This window comes from Periplaneta americana, chromosome 15, assembly GCF_040183065.1.
Source record: "Periplaneta americana isolate PAMFEO1 chromosome 15, P.americana_PAMFEO1_priV1, whole genome shotgun sequence".
Classification (NCBI taxonomy): Eukaryota; Metazoa; Arthropoda; class Insecta; order Blattodea; family Blattidae; genus Periplaneta; species Periplaneta americana.
Window position 1 is genome coordinate 85,766,270 of NC_091131.1, and position 15,621 is coordinate 85,781,890.

The window sequence follows — 15,621 nt, forward strand, 5'->3', positions numbered from 1 at the left end:
GGAAGCGTCAGTAAGTTACAAGCTGAAGTAGCGATTTACATTTTTGAGTGAGGCTAATCATTAGATGGAAGTATTATCGAGGTATGCACATACACAGCATTTTTTTTATGAATATCCTTTGCTGCCAGACATTTTGCTCGAAAATGGTACACTCGTGAAGAGAAACACCACTTCTGCTTCTTTGTTTCGTAAATGCTGCTTAAGCGCACATCGATCATCTTGACATCCAGAGTCAGTGTGCATACATTGACTGCTTTACATCTGGATGATACTGTCATCTAGCGGCGATAGCTTCGGACGCCTCATTAAAAATGTAGGTCGCTACTTCAACTTTTAACTTACTGACTTGTCTGTGTAATTATTTTTGAATATTGTGAAAAATAATTACTTCTAAAATAACTGACGGCTGAGTGGTCAGTCAATTACATTCAATGCTGAAAATTGAGAACATCTCTTTAATATACGTGCTAACAGTTCGAGTAGTATGATATTAATTTTAATTCAGAAAGAAGACAATGATAATATTTCAAAATTAAACAAATTCCACAAATTTCATTTACATTTGTTGTGAAATTACATTTTCGGAAAACTCACGTAATTTTCCTTTGCAACACAATAATATAAATGTGACATTTAAGTGTTATTTAAATAATGTATTAGTCCTATAACTATGCAGCAGTAGTTATGAGATTTTAGACTGTCACATCTGTTTTCAGAACATGGGAGAAGTGATAGTAGGAAGAAGAAGAATAAAGTGTGTAAGATTTGCTGATGTTATGGCGTTGTTAGCAGAAGAGGATATGATACTAAGGGATATGCTACTGGAGCTAAATGACAGTTGTGAGAAGTATGGAACGAAGATAAGTGCCAACAAGACGAAGACCATAGTCATAGGAAGAAAAGTAAAGAAGGTAAACTTGCGAATTATAAATGAGGCAGTAGAGCAAGTGGACAGCTTCAAATACTTAGGGTGTAAGCCTACTATAAACAGTAACATGAACTGCTGCCAAGAAGTGAAAAGGAGAATAGCAATGGCCAAGGAAGCTTTTAATAGAAAAAGGAGCATTTTCTGCGGTCCTCTGGAGAAGGAACTAAGGAAGAGACTAGTGAAGTGCTTTGTATGGAGTGTAGCATTGTATGGGGCAGAAACATGGACATTATGACGAAGTGAAGAGAAGCGAATAGAAACATTTGATATGGAGAAGGATGGAGCGTGTGAAATGGACAGACGGAGTAAGAAACGAAGCTGTGTTGGTAAGAGTGGATGAAGAAAGAATGATGCTAAAACTGATCAGAAAGAGGCAAAGGAATTGGTTGGGTCACTAGTTGGGAAGGTACTGCTTACTGAAGGATGCACTGGAAGGAATGGTGAAAGGGAAACGTTCGTGGCAGAAGAAGATATCAGATGATAGACGACATTAAGATATCCTATATGGATCATATGTGGAGACAAAGAGGAAGGCAGAAAATAGGAAAGAGTGGAGAATGCTGGGTTTGCAGTGAAAGACCTGCTCTCGGGCAGAACACAATGAATGAATGACGAGTATATGTCGGAAGATAACTTGGGATATTTCAACCATTTTCTGATATAACTTACGATTTCTTCTACGTTTTGAAAAAAATTACAGGTTTCATCACCACAGTTGTATTGCTCCGTAAAACTTCAAGTGATACCATCGTACCATGACTACGGAACCTGAAATTAGTTCTAAAACGTTGCAGAAATTGTTTTCCAACGTAATATTTAAAAATCCCAACAATTACCATGCGCGATGGTTAGTAAAACTATAGACATATTCAGAAGCAGACTTAACCATTTCACTCTGTCCTGGAATTTAAAATTTCCGACGTTTCGGAATTACATACGTACATGTTGCATCATCTGAGCTCGGTTGCTTGAAATTTACAAGTCATGATCAATATAGTAGGCGACCACTCCTGTAACCTATAGGCTATGTAGTTCTGAAACTTTGAAAATTTTAATTTTCAGGACGCAGTGGAATAGCCAAAAGTCTGTTTCTGAACACATTCCCTGTGCAAGTCTAAAATTCGTATGATAAAGACCTTGCTTTTATCACTTACTTACAAATGGCTTTGTAAAATCCCGGAAGTTCATTCTGCTCTCACATAAGCCCGCCATCGGTCCCTATCCTGAGCAAGATTAATCCAGTCTCTAGCATCATATCCTATCTCCCTCAAATCCATTTTAATATTATCCTCCCATCTACGTCTGGGCCTCCCCAAAGGTCTTTTTTTCCTCGGGTCTCCCAACTAACACTATACGAATTTCTGGATTCATCCATAGGTGCTACATGCTCTGCCCATCTTAAACGTCTGGATTTAATGTTCCTAAATTAGCCTATGTTAGTTGTAGAATACAATACGTGTAGTTCTGCGTTGTATAACTTTCTCCATCTCCTGTAACTTCATCCCTCTTAGTTCCAAATATTTTCTTAAACACCTTATTCTCGAACATCCTTAACCTTTGTTCCTATCTCAAAGTGAGAGTGATAATGTAACTGTTTTATAATTCTAACTTTCAGTTTTTTGACAGCAGACTAGACGACTAAAGCCGAATAATAACAGGCATTTCCCATATTTATTCTGCGTTTAATTTCCTCTCGAGTATCATTTCTATTTGTTACTGTTGTTCCAAGGTACTTGGATTTTTCCACCTTTACGAACGATAAATTTCCAATTTTCATATTTCCATTTCGTACTATGTTCTGGTCACGAGACATAATCATATACTTCGTCTTTTCGGGATTTACTTCCAAACCAATCTTATTACTTGCTTCAAGTAAAATTGCCGTATTTTCCTAATAGTTTGTGGATGTTATCTTAACATATTCACGTCATCCTCATGAACAAGCAGTTGATGTAATCTGTTCAATTCAAAACCCTCTCTGTTTTCCTGGACTTTCCTAATGGCATATTAGTGCTTTTACCACAAGCTTGAATATTATTTTTTGTCCAATGGCAGGGCCCTTAACTTGTCGTTATTCCCTCCCGACTTTGCGAGCGGACTCATAGATGTCACTAATACGAGAAACATAAACTATTATTATTAATATTTGAGGAGAAAAATTCGCTCCGGCGCCGGGGATGGAACCCGGGTCCTTGGTTCTACGTACCAAGCGCTCTGACCACTGAGCTACGCCGAATATTAATTGTCAACATTACAGATATTATTCTGTAGGACAAATTAATAAATCCATAATATTCTCATAGCTAGCAGTGCATCATAACTGCGGAATCCCGGCCAAATAAGTCACTCAACTGAGTGCGCTCCTAGTATAATGGCAGTTGACACAGACATATACGTCAACATATATGCCTAACTTAGAGTCAGGCCACAAAGGGAAACACTGAAGGAGGAATATTCGATCCGGTGCTGTGGATTGAATTCGGCTTGGTACGTAGGACCGAGGACCCGGGTTCGAACCCCAGCGCCGGAGCAAATTTTTCTCCTCAAATATTAATTGTCAACATTACAGAGATTATTCTGTAGGACAAATTAATAAATCCATAATATCAACTATTATGATTGTAATCCCACTCGGAGGAGAGTGGCGTTGTGATGAATTCTGTGATGATCACTGTTGACGCCAAGGTCCTCACCCTGAAGTCGATGCCCACTGTTGAGATGAAGTTGCCTGAGAGGAAGAGACCATCCCGGAACCTCACTAGTAGACACGTCTTCCCTACACCGGAATCTCCAAGAAGCATCACCTGCATAACAAGAATATAATGTAAGATTATTCCAATTATTCTCTTCACACACTAATCTAAGAAACCAAAAGAACTCATTTGAAACTGGGGCACAGTTTTCAGTTCGTTACCATCGCATCACCACCAGTAACCACTATCGCCATCACCACTACAGTCACCACCATTACTATCATCATCATCATCATCATCTGCTGCAACCACAGCTACCTCTACCTCTATCACTAGTTGCCATAATCACCTACGCCGTCTTCATCATTATCAACATCATCGTCACCGTCATTACTATAATCATCACCGTCACTGCCGCCGCCACCGCCATCATAATCATTATCATCATCATTGCCACTACCGTCATCATCACCATCTCTACTAACACCAACAGTCATCGCCATCATCACTATCATCAGTCATCGCCATCACCACCACCACCACCACAGTCATCGCCATCATCACTACAGTCATCATCATCATCATCATCATCATCATCACAACCATCAACAGCACCACCACCACCACCACCACCACCACCACATCGCCAACGTAATTACCATCCCACATTCATGCGCCATCACCATCACCATCACCATCGCCATCGCCGCCGCCTCCACCACCACCACCACCACCACCACCACCACCCTCCCTGCAATCGCCATCATTACCACGACCACAGTCATCGCCATCGTCATCATCACTACCACCACCACAGTTATCGCCATCATAATCACCACCACAGTCACCACTACCACCAGTCATCACCACCACCACCACAACCACCACCACCACCACAGCAATCGCCATAGTTTTCACTACCACAATAATCATCACAGTCATCACCACGGTCACAGTCATCGCAATCGCCATCGTCATCGTCATCATTATCATCACCACCACCACCACAGTTATCGCCATCACCATCACCACAGTCATCACCATCACCACAGTCATCACCATCGTCATCACCATCATCAATACAGTCACCACCAACATCACAGTTATCGCCATCACCACCATCATTACAGTCATCACCATCGTCATTACTATCACCACCATCGCCATCGCCATCACCACTATCACAAGTCATCACCACCATCACTACCGTCATCAGACTCCTTACTATCGCCATCGCCATCATCACCACCAGTCATCGCTGTCATCATCACTCATCGCCATCACCACCACCACCACCACCACCGTCACCGCTATAATCATCACCGCAGTCATCATCATCATCACCATAATCATCGCGAACATTATCATCACAGTCGTCGGCATCATTATCATCAGCCGTCGCCATCACCACCACCACTATACTCATTGTCTTCATCAACATCATCAGCACCACTGTCATCACAACCGCCACAGTCATTATGACCGGTACAACAGTCGTCGTCATCATCATCATCATCATCATCATCATCATCATCATCATCATAGTTGTTTCAATGGCCACAATATTACGAGGGAGAGTCAAAAAGTGACCTTAATAATTGTTTTATTAATTGAATATGTAGGCCTACAATAAGACTACAAACACTTCATCACTTTTCAACATAGTCCCAACTACGTTCAATGGTAACTTAGTATTCCTGTTATGCTATGTTAAAAGTGATGAAGTGTTTGTAGTCTTATTGTAGGCCTACATATTCAATTAATAAAACAATTATTAAGGTTACTTTTTGACTCTTCCTCGTAATATAATCATATTAGGTCCATATATTATTATAACCATTATTATTTATTTTAACAACTATTAATATTACTATTTTTAAGGCTTTAAGATTTTATGCATATTGAGCTACTTGATAGCGTTAGTGATCTACACTAAATAATATTACAAGTAACAAGATCGTAGTAGGTGTTATTACGAGTAGAATGGCAATAAGTAAATAGGCCTACACAATACCAGGGGAAACAAAAAGCGGCACTTCACCAGTCTCTGTGGACGATAAAAATGCTCAGTTCTCTGTTGACATTCAAATTCAGGTTCTTTGGATTATTAGCTGGAAATTCTATCACTTAAAAAAATAGCAAATACCTTTGTAAATCTAGTTCCTCGTAATTTTCATTTTCTCACAATATTTCCTTTAAAGCTATAAAGATTATTCATGAAGGACAATGTGATAATTCGGCAACAATAGAGCAGTTATTAATTGGGTATGGCAAGAAACATATACATACATGCACGGCCGCCTGGTCCGTTATAAATCTCACAAGATCTCTCAATAATGGAAGACAGGTAGATCCCTATAATGACACACCCTTCACATGATTTCTTATAAGGAAAGGACAAGCTGTACAAATAATCGATTTTGATTATGCTGTTTCGGATGAAAGTTAATTTATAATTTAGTCTAATTATAATGGAGTATAATAATAATAATAATAATAATAATAATAATAATAATAATAATAATAATAATAATAATAATAATAATAATAATCATCATCATCATCATCCGAGGCATGACAGCCCATGAAGGACCATGACCGACCAGCCGGCTGCTGGCCTCACGTCCACATGCCGAAGCAGAGGTGGATGATCATCCAACTAGAATGGAGGTTTGTATGGTTAGCACGATGATCCCCCTCAGCCGTTATAGCCGGATTTCGCTACCTATCGTAGCTCTCAAAGTGCATCACGATGCTGGGTGGGCACTGGTTTCATACACTAGCTGAAATTTCATGAGAAAATTTCTTCCGCATGAGGACTCGAACCAGCGCGCATTCCGTAACGCGAGTCCTAGGCAGGATACCACGACGCCACGGCGCGGGACATAACAGAGTATAACGAAGCCTAATTACTGAAGATTCCAGAGCTACTGTCAACCAAAGCTGCAGTCCACCGTCCATTTGTATGAATATTTTACATAAAATGTTGCAGAACGCAATTTTGTAGCCACTGAGCTTTGTATAATTTCGTTTCATAATAATTTACATCCAGAAAAAAATAATCAAAATCTATAATCGCATAACCGCAATCTCTTCTCGTTAGCAAATTGGATGCAAGATGCAAGAGTATAGTATAGGTATATACTAAAGACTATGTATAAATGTATTACTCATATATTTATAATTCTCACACTTGTAAAGGCATGTTCTTGAAGATTAATATACATATGAAGGTACTTATCAGCTGTTATAAACAAATTATTACATTAATTAATTAATACACAAATAAGACAAGACAGCAGGTAGGTAGACAGGTTGACAAACAGACTACATAAGTTAGACAGATAGACATATTAAACTTACATTTTTATATTTTCTATCTTGTCCATTCAATCACCTAAATATATTTTTCGATATATCCTAATGCGACTTCTCCCTTTCGATTATAGTGAATTTTAGTATATCCTGTCTGCTTAGAAAACCTTTCATGTGACATATTGTTACGCAATCTTTCGTATTGTTTCTGTAGTCTTCACATTCGTAATTACTGGAATAACATTCAATTCTGATGCAGATTTATTTTGCGGAAAAAATCCCAACACACTCAACTTCAATTAAAAGTTTCATTTGAAGTAAACGAAAATAAAACATTAATTTAATTAAATGGAACACGAAGTTAATCATTTCATTTTCATGTAACGTTTTATTGACATGTTAAATTTAATTCAGAGAATTCCAACTACCTACGACACTGAATAATAACCAGAAGTGTACTATAGGCAGGGAGGGATGAAAAAGAATTATACATAGAAAATTGCTAAGAGTAAATTAATGAACTGTCGTTCATGGGGATAAAATTATATTCAGTATTATAAATTATAATTTGCATCTACTCTGAAATATTCTTCGAGATTAAAAATTTGTATAGGTACAGAGTGTCTAAAAATAAACCGACAACACTTTCTGAAATAATAATAATAATAATAATAATAATAATAATAATAATAATAATAATAATAATACACAAAGTAGAAGTTTTCATTCATTTAATCCAAATAGTTCTCGGGATCTTGAGATATCAAATGAACGTGATTTGTGATTAAGCAGTTTGTTGGCTGTATATCATACTTATTTGACATTTGAGGCGTTCAGAGCCAACGTGGATCAAGTCCGTGAGACGTAGCTTTGAGATAATAAGACGTGAAGTTAACTTGCTCTAGTGGATTATCTAATTTTACTAGCAATAATTTTATTGCTCCATTCTTAAGTTCTAGATTTATAAAATATAAACAGTTGTGATGTTAATTGCTGCAATGCTTTGGTGACTTGATCCACTATGTCTCAGAACATCGTGAACAAATAATCTGAGTCAAAAGTGGCTGGTGTCACCTACCGGCGAATTCTTGAAATTAAGACTTGATCCATTACTGCTCGGAAAAAATCCAACTTCAGATAATCAAAAAATTAATTAAACTCAATTAATGAAAAATTGTGTCTTGATCCACTTTAGCTCTGAACGCCTCATTTGTTTACTACTTGGTATCAAACTATTCAACTTCTACTGTAACTTCACGCGATATCAGAGAATAGCTCTCCATACACTGCCTAATCACTGTGAATTAGGTTGAGTTTGCATAATTTTACCTATCAAAAAAGTGGAAATCATTTGAGTGAAAAAAAAAAAACAAACAAAACCTTGGAAATGTCTTTTCTATAAATAGCACATATATGTTTCCTTCTTACGCCTTTCAGAGATTGTCTAACTTTCATTATTGGGACTGGACTTTAACAAAATCACAGAATTCTAACTTGAAAAACATGTAAAATAAGACTGTGGGGTTTTCACTGGCATATTTTTGTACTCTGGCTACTACCACATTAATTTGTCGGCTTGTATTTGTAACTTTAGTGCCTATCTGTCATTGACAGCCATTACAGCTGCCACCGGTCACCAGATCTGTGGGCACATCACAACGTTAATAAGCTAATAACAGCAAGATTATGGGTTTCCTGCGTAGTCTGTGGTAATCGAGTGAAAGGATTGCTCCGAAACTTCGTTCGGACGTGGGTTCGAAGCCCGCTTTCGCTATCTACTACCTGGTTAGAGATTTTCTGAAGTTTCCCTCAATTCTAAGATGAATCTTTGACCAAAATACTATCTAGCATCACTTCCACCAACTTTAAACACCACCACAGTTATCAAAGTCGCTCAATAACGGATGAAATAATAACAATACTGTCTTAATCTGTTCTATTTTATGAATAACAGTGAATCACTGTATCACAGGAAGTAGCAGGGTGTAATACGTATATACAACCACTAAATGCTATCATTTGAGCTAAAATCGACGTAGTATTCTATCTCATTATTTCTTTATGCGTTTCACCAAAGAAAGATTTTAGTATTCTGTACAAAACACAAAAAAATACATTTTTATAATATCAAAAAGTAAATACATTTATAAACTATGCTTTTAAATAGGTATTTGTAAATTTTTCACAATTCACGTAAATAGTTAAGCTTATTCGTGCACTGTTATCACTTTTAAAATTATTTCGTTAATTACAAAATCAGTTTCTCAAAGTGATACAAACATTAAAAGATATTGGTAGCCTGTCATGAAATTTCAAGTATAGGTACTAATTTCTTGTCTAATAAGTAATATTTAGCAGTATTATAATCCCGCTATAGAATAAGAATTACTGTATTGATTCTATTAACATCCACTTACGTATGTATGCATGTAACGAGGAAGTTTATTTTAAGAATAGCGATCTTTTTGTTACCTGTGCATCTCACGGTATTTTCTGACAATTCTTCTGTGTTAAAGGCGGTAGAATTTGAGCGCAAGTCCTAACCAAGAGTAGAAATAATTCTTTGGATAAGTAATTTCATGCAAGATATAATTTTTTCTTTCATACGAACCACGCCATTTTATTTATTCTATCAGTCGATTCTACACAATGAAAAAAATCTACTTATTTTCAATAAGACATCATTATGATGTTGATTTCAAATAAAGACCCATTTCTTTACTAAACATATTATATTTCATGTGCATGATTTCCGTTTAAATTGACTCGTACTCAATAAGAACAAAATCCCTCCAATTATTAGAAGAAATTGCTCTATACGGATGGACAGACGTTATCATCAAAACTGCTTTTTGCATTATCAGGAAACCTGCATTTCCGTAAAAATCTTAAAATCGATTTTCGGCAGCTACACAATATTATTTTTTTATACACCAACTTGACACATGTAATGAGAAATTACAGTGAGACTACAGCAAGAAAGTACCACAGTTTGTGATGTATTTTGAATCGCATACACTTTTGCTGATAGCACAAAGCTACGAACAGAGTTCAGTTTCCGTACTTGTATTTCATATCTCTATTCAGTATTTGATCCCTGATAAACTGCGAATCCTAATTTCTACTCCTGTGTTCCCAGGTTGCGGTGAAAAATAATTTAATATTAGGCCTTCTTTTAATAAGCTTACCGGTACTATTTTGTTTGTCTTCTAACCTTGAGAGTTGGTTAACGTACAGGAGGGTTTTAAAGACGATTGCTCTGTTCGGTGGGCGAAATCGATGTATTACCTCTTATCTTTTGGGTACGTTTCTCATTAATGAAATAAGCCTATAGGGAGGGTTGTTTCCGATCTCTGGAAACGATTTTTGAATGACGTCATGTGCGTCAAGAGTCACATGACAGCTAAACTGTGGCGAGAGGCGAGATATCAGTAGTGAGTGATCTCATAGACAGAGTGCACGGTGTCTCACAGCAGCAATACCCAAGAAAATCGAGCCTTTTTAGGAAGGGTACATTACGACCCTTTCCGATGCCAAGTACAGTTACGTGAAAATCATAGGAGCCTCCAAAAAGTTGTTTCGTTATTTCCAAGAAAGGCATCTTCTGTGTACTTAATAAGACTTGCAAAGCTCGGATGGGATTAATTCCAGAGGAGAAAAAGCAAGCAAATCCAACCCCCCGCCACAAGCCGCACCTCCGAGATTCATTCATTCATATTATTCTGTCCAAGAGCAAATCTTTCACTGCAAACCCAGCATTCTCCAGTCTCTCCTAGATGATACAAATTAATCCCATCCGAGTTTTACCAGTCTTATTAAGTACACAGAAGATGCTTTTCTTGGAAATAAAGAAACCACTTCTTTTAGGCTTTTATTTTTTTCACATAACTATACTTGGCATCGGAAAGGGCATAATGTATCTCTTCCAAAAAGGCTTCATATTCTTGGGTATTGCTGCTGTGAGACACCGTGCACTGTGACTATGAAATCATTCACTACTGGTCTGTCACCTCTCGCCACAGTTCAGTTATCATGTAACTCTTGACGCACATGACATCATTCAAAAAATCGTTTCCAGAGATTGGAAACAACCCTGTGTAGCGTTCAGCTCGGCTCTCGGTAAGGTACCCACGCATCAGACATGCTTGTATGGCCGACGTAGATAAACTTTCAATATCGATCCATACTTCCCGCGTATTTTATTCGTATGACTTTGATTAATAATAGCACTGACGGACATAGATACAGACGAAGAGACGGGCCGACGAACGGACACGGACACAGAGGTAGAGACGATTGGACACGGACACAGACAAAGAGATGAAATAAGGACAGAAACGAAGAGATGGGACGGGGACTCGAACACGGCACAGACGGAAATGGATAGGCTAGAAAGTGAAAGACGGACACGAATAAAGATGAAATGACAAATACAGACAGAGAAGAAGGCAACTGATGGATCTGAAAATTTGACTGTCTTGTTGATAGGACTAACAGACTTACCTTGCAGGTAAGGTCGCAAGCTTCGACCTGCCTCATTGGCGGTCGCATAGGTGCGGAGTCCCTGCGCACGGCGGTCATGGCTGCAGAGCCGTTGGCTTGCGGCACATGTGGTGGCTGCTGGGTGCTCCAGTTGGGACGTGAGACCACTCGTCGCACTTGATGGTGCTGCTGCACGTCTGCCATGACACTTCAACAAGCTGTGGGACGCAATCACAAGCAGACCTAGCAACTTCCCATTAATGCACATATAAAACTCTCAACTCTCTGTCCAATGTTTTTTAAGAGGGTGTACAGAAACCGAGCCGACTATGTATCCTGGAGATCAGAGTTAAAAATCTCGCAGAGTATTGCCGGAATTTCTCTTGTGAAGACAACTGTGAAGAAACTTACGTTTTCTCCTGCCGTCGAACTACTGGTAATCCTGCTTGTAAGCGGCGACTTTGTTTTGAGAGTTCTAAATTGTATGACGGAAAAACAGATCTTAATCTCCTCCTGTTTTTGGACGAGGTATGATTTCATCTCTATAGTCACGTAGGTTCCCAAAGAAGTTCAAGTCAGAGCTCCGAAATATCAGAACACCTCATCTATGAAGTGTTCCCCAGAGCTCCGAAATATCAGAACACCTCATCTATGAAGTGTTCCCCCAGAAATATCCTTCCAGGATTCCAAAATAGAATTAGAAGTTAGCGATAAGAGTACTATAACCATTTTTATTTTTCAGAAAACTTAACATCGATACGTGACAGTAATTTTAATCCCATCCATTGTTGAGTTCTGTCAGAGTGCATATAGGGTGTAAAGAAATATATGTTACATGGCGCGGTGGTAGATAGATGGGTACCATGTGATCATAATTTGTTAATAAACCCATCTCCAGAAACGCTTTGTTTACATGCTAGCAACTCTGAAATGTGGAGGAGGACGTAGACAGTACGGATCACAAAAGCTAGGAAAGAAGTAAAAAAAGACAATTGAAATTGAAATTGCACCCATGTCCAGAGACTCTTTGTTTACGCACTAGAGCCTCCGAAACGGGAGGGGGATGACTGCAGGTAAACAGACCATTAGACCCTGCGATGTATTTCCAGCACACTTCGATCATGAGGTACGCGGCCACTTGAATGACATTTTCGGCAACAGATGGATTGGACGTAGAGGCCCAATAGCCTGGCCCTTCGCTCAACTGACCTAACACACTGGATTTCTTTTTCTGGGGTTAGGCTATATGAAAACCCTGATGTACGAGACTCTCGTGGAGACACAACAAGATCTTGTGGTACGAATTCAAGTAGCAGCTGGAGTCATCCGAGATATGCCGGGAATCTTTCCAAGAGTTCGACATGATAGGCCTATAACCTGGCGAGGCACAAAATGTATCGAAGTTGGTGGCAGCCATTTGGGGCACCTTCTGTAGTTGATTAAAATGCTGTTTACTTACATTATTTCAATTGTCTTTTTTACTTCTTTCCTAACTTTTGTGATCCGTACTGCCTACGTCCTCCACGTTTCAGAGACGCTAGCACGTAAACAAAGCGTTTCTGGACATGGGTTTATTAACAAAATATGATCCCATGGTACCCATCTACCTACCATCGAGCCTTGTAACATTTTATTACACCCTGTATAGCCAATTCTTCAAAGCAGGCAACACATTTCTGAAGCGTTCAATAATAGAATTATACAATAATATCTGGTTCCCTATATCTCCCGATTTAGTGACATGTACCTTTATTCCGAAGGTAATTAGAAACGGTGTACATCCTGAAATGGGAGGGGACACATTGCCACATTGCGCACACGGTTATTTTAAACATCGCGATAGTGTAGTCGTATTGCGCACACTGCCATTAAATAGTATATCTATTGCACTCTGACCAGAGTCAGTGTATATTGGAAAGTACTCCATTCTTTTGATCTGACAAATGCCGACGCGGCGGCCATATTTACTCCAGAGAAGGCTCAGTACAACGCAAGACTTACATAGTAACATAGATTTCTAGTGTGATATTTCATTGTTATGTTGAAGAATGCCGTGTTGCTGTGCAGTTAACTGCTCTCAAAGGTTAGAAATAAGTAAGATTGTTTCTGCTACCTTGTAATTTAACTGAAAATAGAAATTTTGACCTGAGTTAGCAACAAGCTCTTTACTATTTGTTGGGATCAGTTTTGTTCAAAATAAAACTGTTTTTCATCTCTAATAACTGAAAACAGGGATGAATCTATAAATGTTATTAGCACAGTAGTGACTCTCAAGTCGTAACAGGTACAAATATTTCACATGTGCGCAATATGGCTATACCTTTTACGATCTTTTCCTCTTGTGCGCAATATAGAGCTTCCCCTTGAAATAACGAAAACATAAAACAGTATCCGTTAAAATACCGTCGAAAGGAAATATAACGAGTGATGATAAATTTCTAAGAGGTTGCAAAAAGATGTTTAAAAAAATGAAGATATGCAGTTTTAGCATCCCCTTGGTTAATTGTGGTGCTTGTGTAACTTTTTGAACTTTTATGTCCAGTTCATGAATACAAACTGTTTGCCACTTCGTTTGAATTAAGGCACTAAATGGTGAAGTACTGTAGGGGTAGAGGCACTCAAAACATAGCCTCATCTACCCAAATGTCATTTTCATTCCCGCGGTCCACCCTGTTTCTATAAACGAGGAAATGATGACCGAGTCACAATGGTATGTATAACTGTTCCAAAAACTGCAGAGGAAATGTTGCAGCACTGTACCTGTTCGGAGGCTATAAAGTAGCAGCCCCACTACTGAACTACCTACTGAATTGTAGGGAAAGCAACAGCTATTACTAAGCTTAGTATTCCTGCTACCAAACGACTCAAGTTGCAGGTAAATAGTCTATATAATAGGGGGAATCCAGGTGATGCAGCAGAGAAAGAGACAGAGAAACATGTTCTTACTGCATGTTCGTAGAGTACATCCAACCTGAAATAAAAGCAGAGCAACTACTGACTTTATAATCTAACGGCGCAACAGCCCGAAGTTGGCCAGGGCCTACCTGCGTGACAAACATTTTTTCTGCATAAAGTATGGATACAAAGTGCTGACGAAGTTGGGGCTCACTTGGAATATGTTCCTTCGTGTACTTTTCTAGAAATTATCTAAAGTGTTTATTGTTCAATTTATTAAACGGTATATTGGCATTGACCATCATGGTACATAGATCCCTGCAAAACATGGATTTCTTATGGTACTCTCTTTCAGAGTTTGATGCCACTGCTTGTTTTGAGTTACATTCAACCATATTTCTATCCCTTTTTGTATTGCAGTGTCTTTCAATGCACTGTTTTCTTGTAACTTTTACATCTACTTTGCGCAACTTACATGTAATGTAAACTATTATTGGCTCCGAACTCCTGAATTAAGTCCTCCAGCCTTTCATACTTCGAACTTTTTGTCTTCGGCATTTTACCTCGTCACAAATACAAATGTTATGTTAAGTAAATAATACGACTTTTACATTTCACTGGTTTAAAGCACTCACCATGACCGTGTTCCGGCTTCAACACAAACTAGAGTGAGCGTGAGTAAGATGCGGTTCTATGTTGTATCAGACGGGACGTATCCCTGGGCTGTGACGTCAGGTACAGTATGAGAGTAGGCAAATATATTTCAGCTTAGACGTAGCTGAAATACTATGCTTAGCTATTACTTTCAAGTCTCAAATAAATGATACATAGTCTTTCTAACTACTACCGAATGGAGTCAAGACAGGTCTACAAAGGCCTAATTATTCGTAATGGATAATATGGCACTAAATAGTCTAATCTCTGTCGTCAATTAAGTGGAAGTGGGCTCGACGAAAAGATGAAAGTCAATTGGTGGAAAACCTACGTTTTTGTAGGCCACTTTTCCTTTAAAGTACGCATCCATATAGGCCTACGTATAGAACTTCTTGATCGAGGAAATTAACTTGACTATTACTGTCGGCTCGCTTAGTGGAAGGTAATGTTAGCAGATCGAAGCTTATACGCCAGCAGTATAACGAGACATTTGACCACGGGGACAATGCTTTTTTGCGCATAGAAGATGAAAGAACTTTGCTGATAGCAAAGTTACTCTATTTCCTCAGTGGAAGAACTATGTACAACTAAGTAATACTATAGAGCAGCGGTCATCAGCACAGTGCACCCTCGAGCTAGCGTCTCTTACCCGCG

General features: G+C 38.6%; 1 protein-coding gene across 7 annotated transcripts in view; it reads right to left on the reverse strand.

Annotated features, from left to right (window-relative positions):
• Positions 1-15,621, reverse strand: part of Rab26 (RAS oncogene family member Rab26) — a 344,828-nt gene that overhangs the window by 32,461 nt on the left and 296,746 nt on the right. For 3 of the 7 annotated variants that reach the window (XM_069847796.1, XM_069847797.1, XM_069847795.1), the window contains 2 exons: positions 11,440-11,636; positions 3,622-3,732 (listed from right to left, as the gene is read on the reverse strand). The exons of the other annotated variants lie outside the window; for them this stretch is intronic. In XM_069847796.1, the coding sequence (XP_069703897.1) occupies positions 3,622-3,732; positions 11,440-11,622 (294 nt within the window). In that variant the 5' untranslated portion in view covers positions 11,623-11,636. The remainder of the gene's footprint in view (positions 1-3,621; positions 3,733-11,439; positions 11,637-15,621) is intronic. 7 annotated transcript variants of the gene reach the window in all.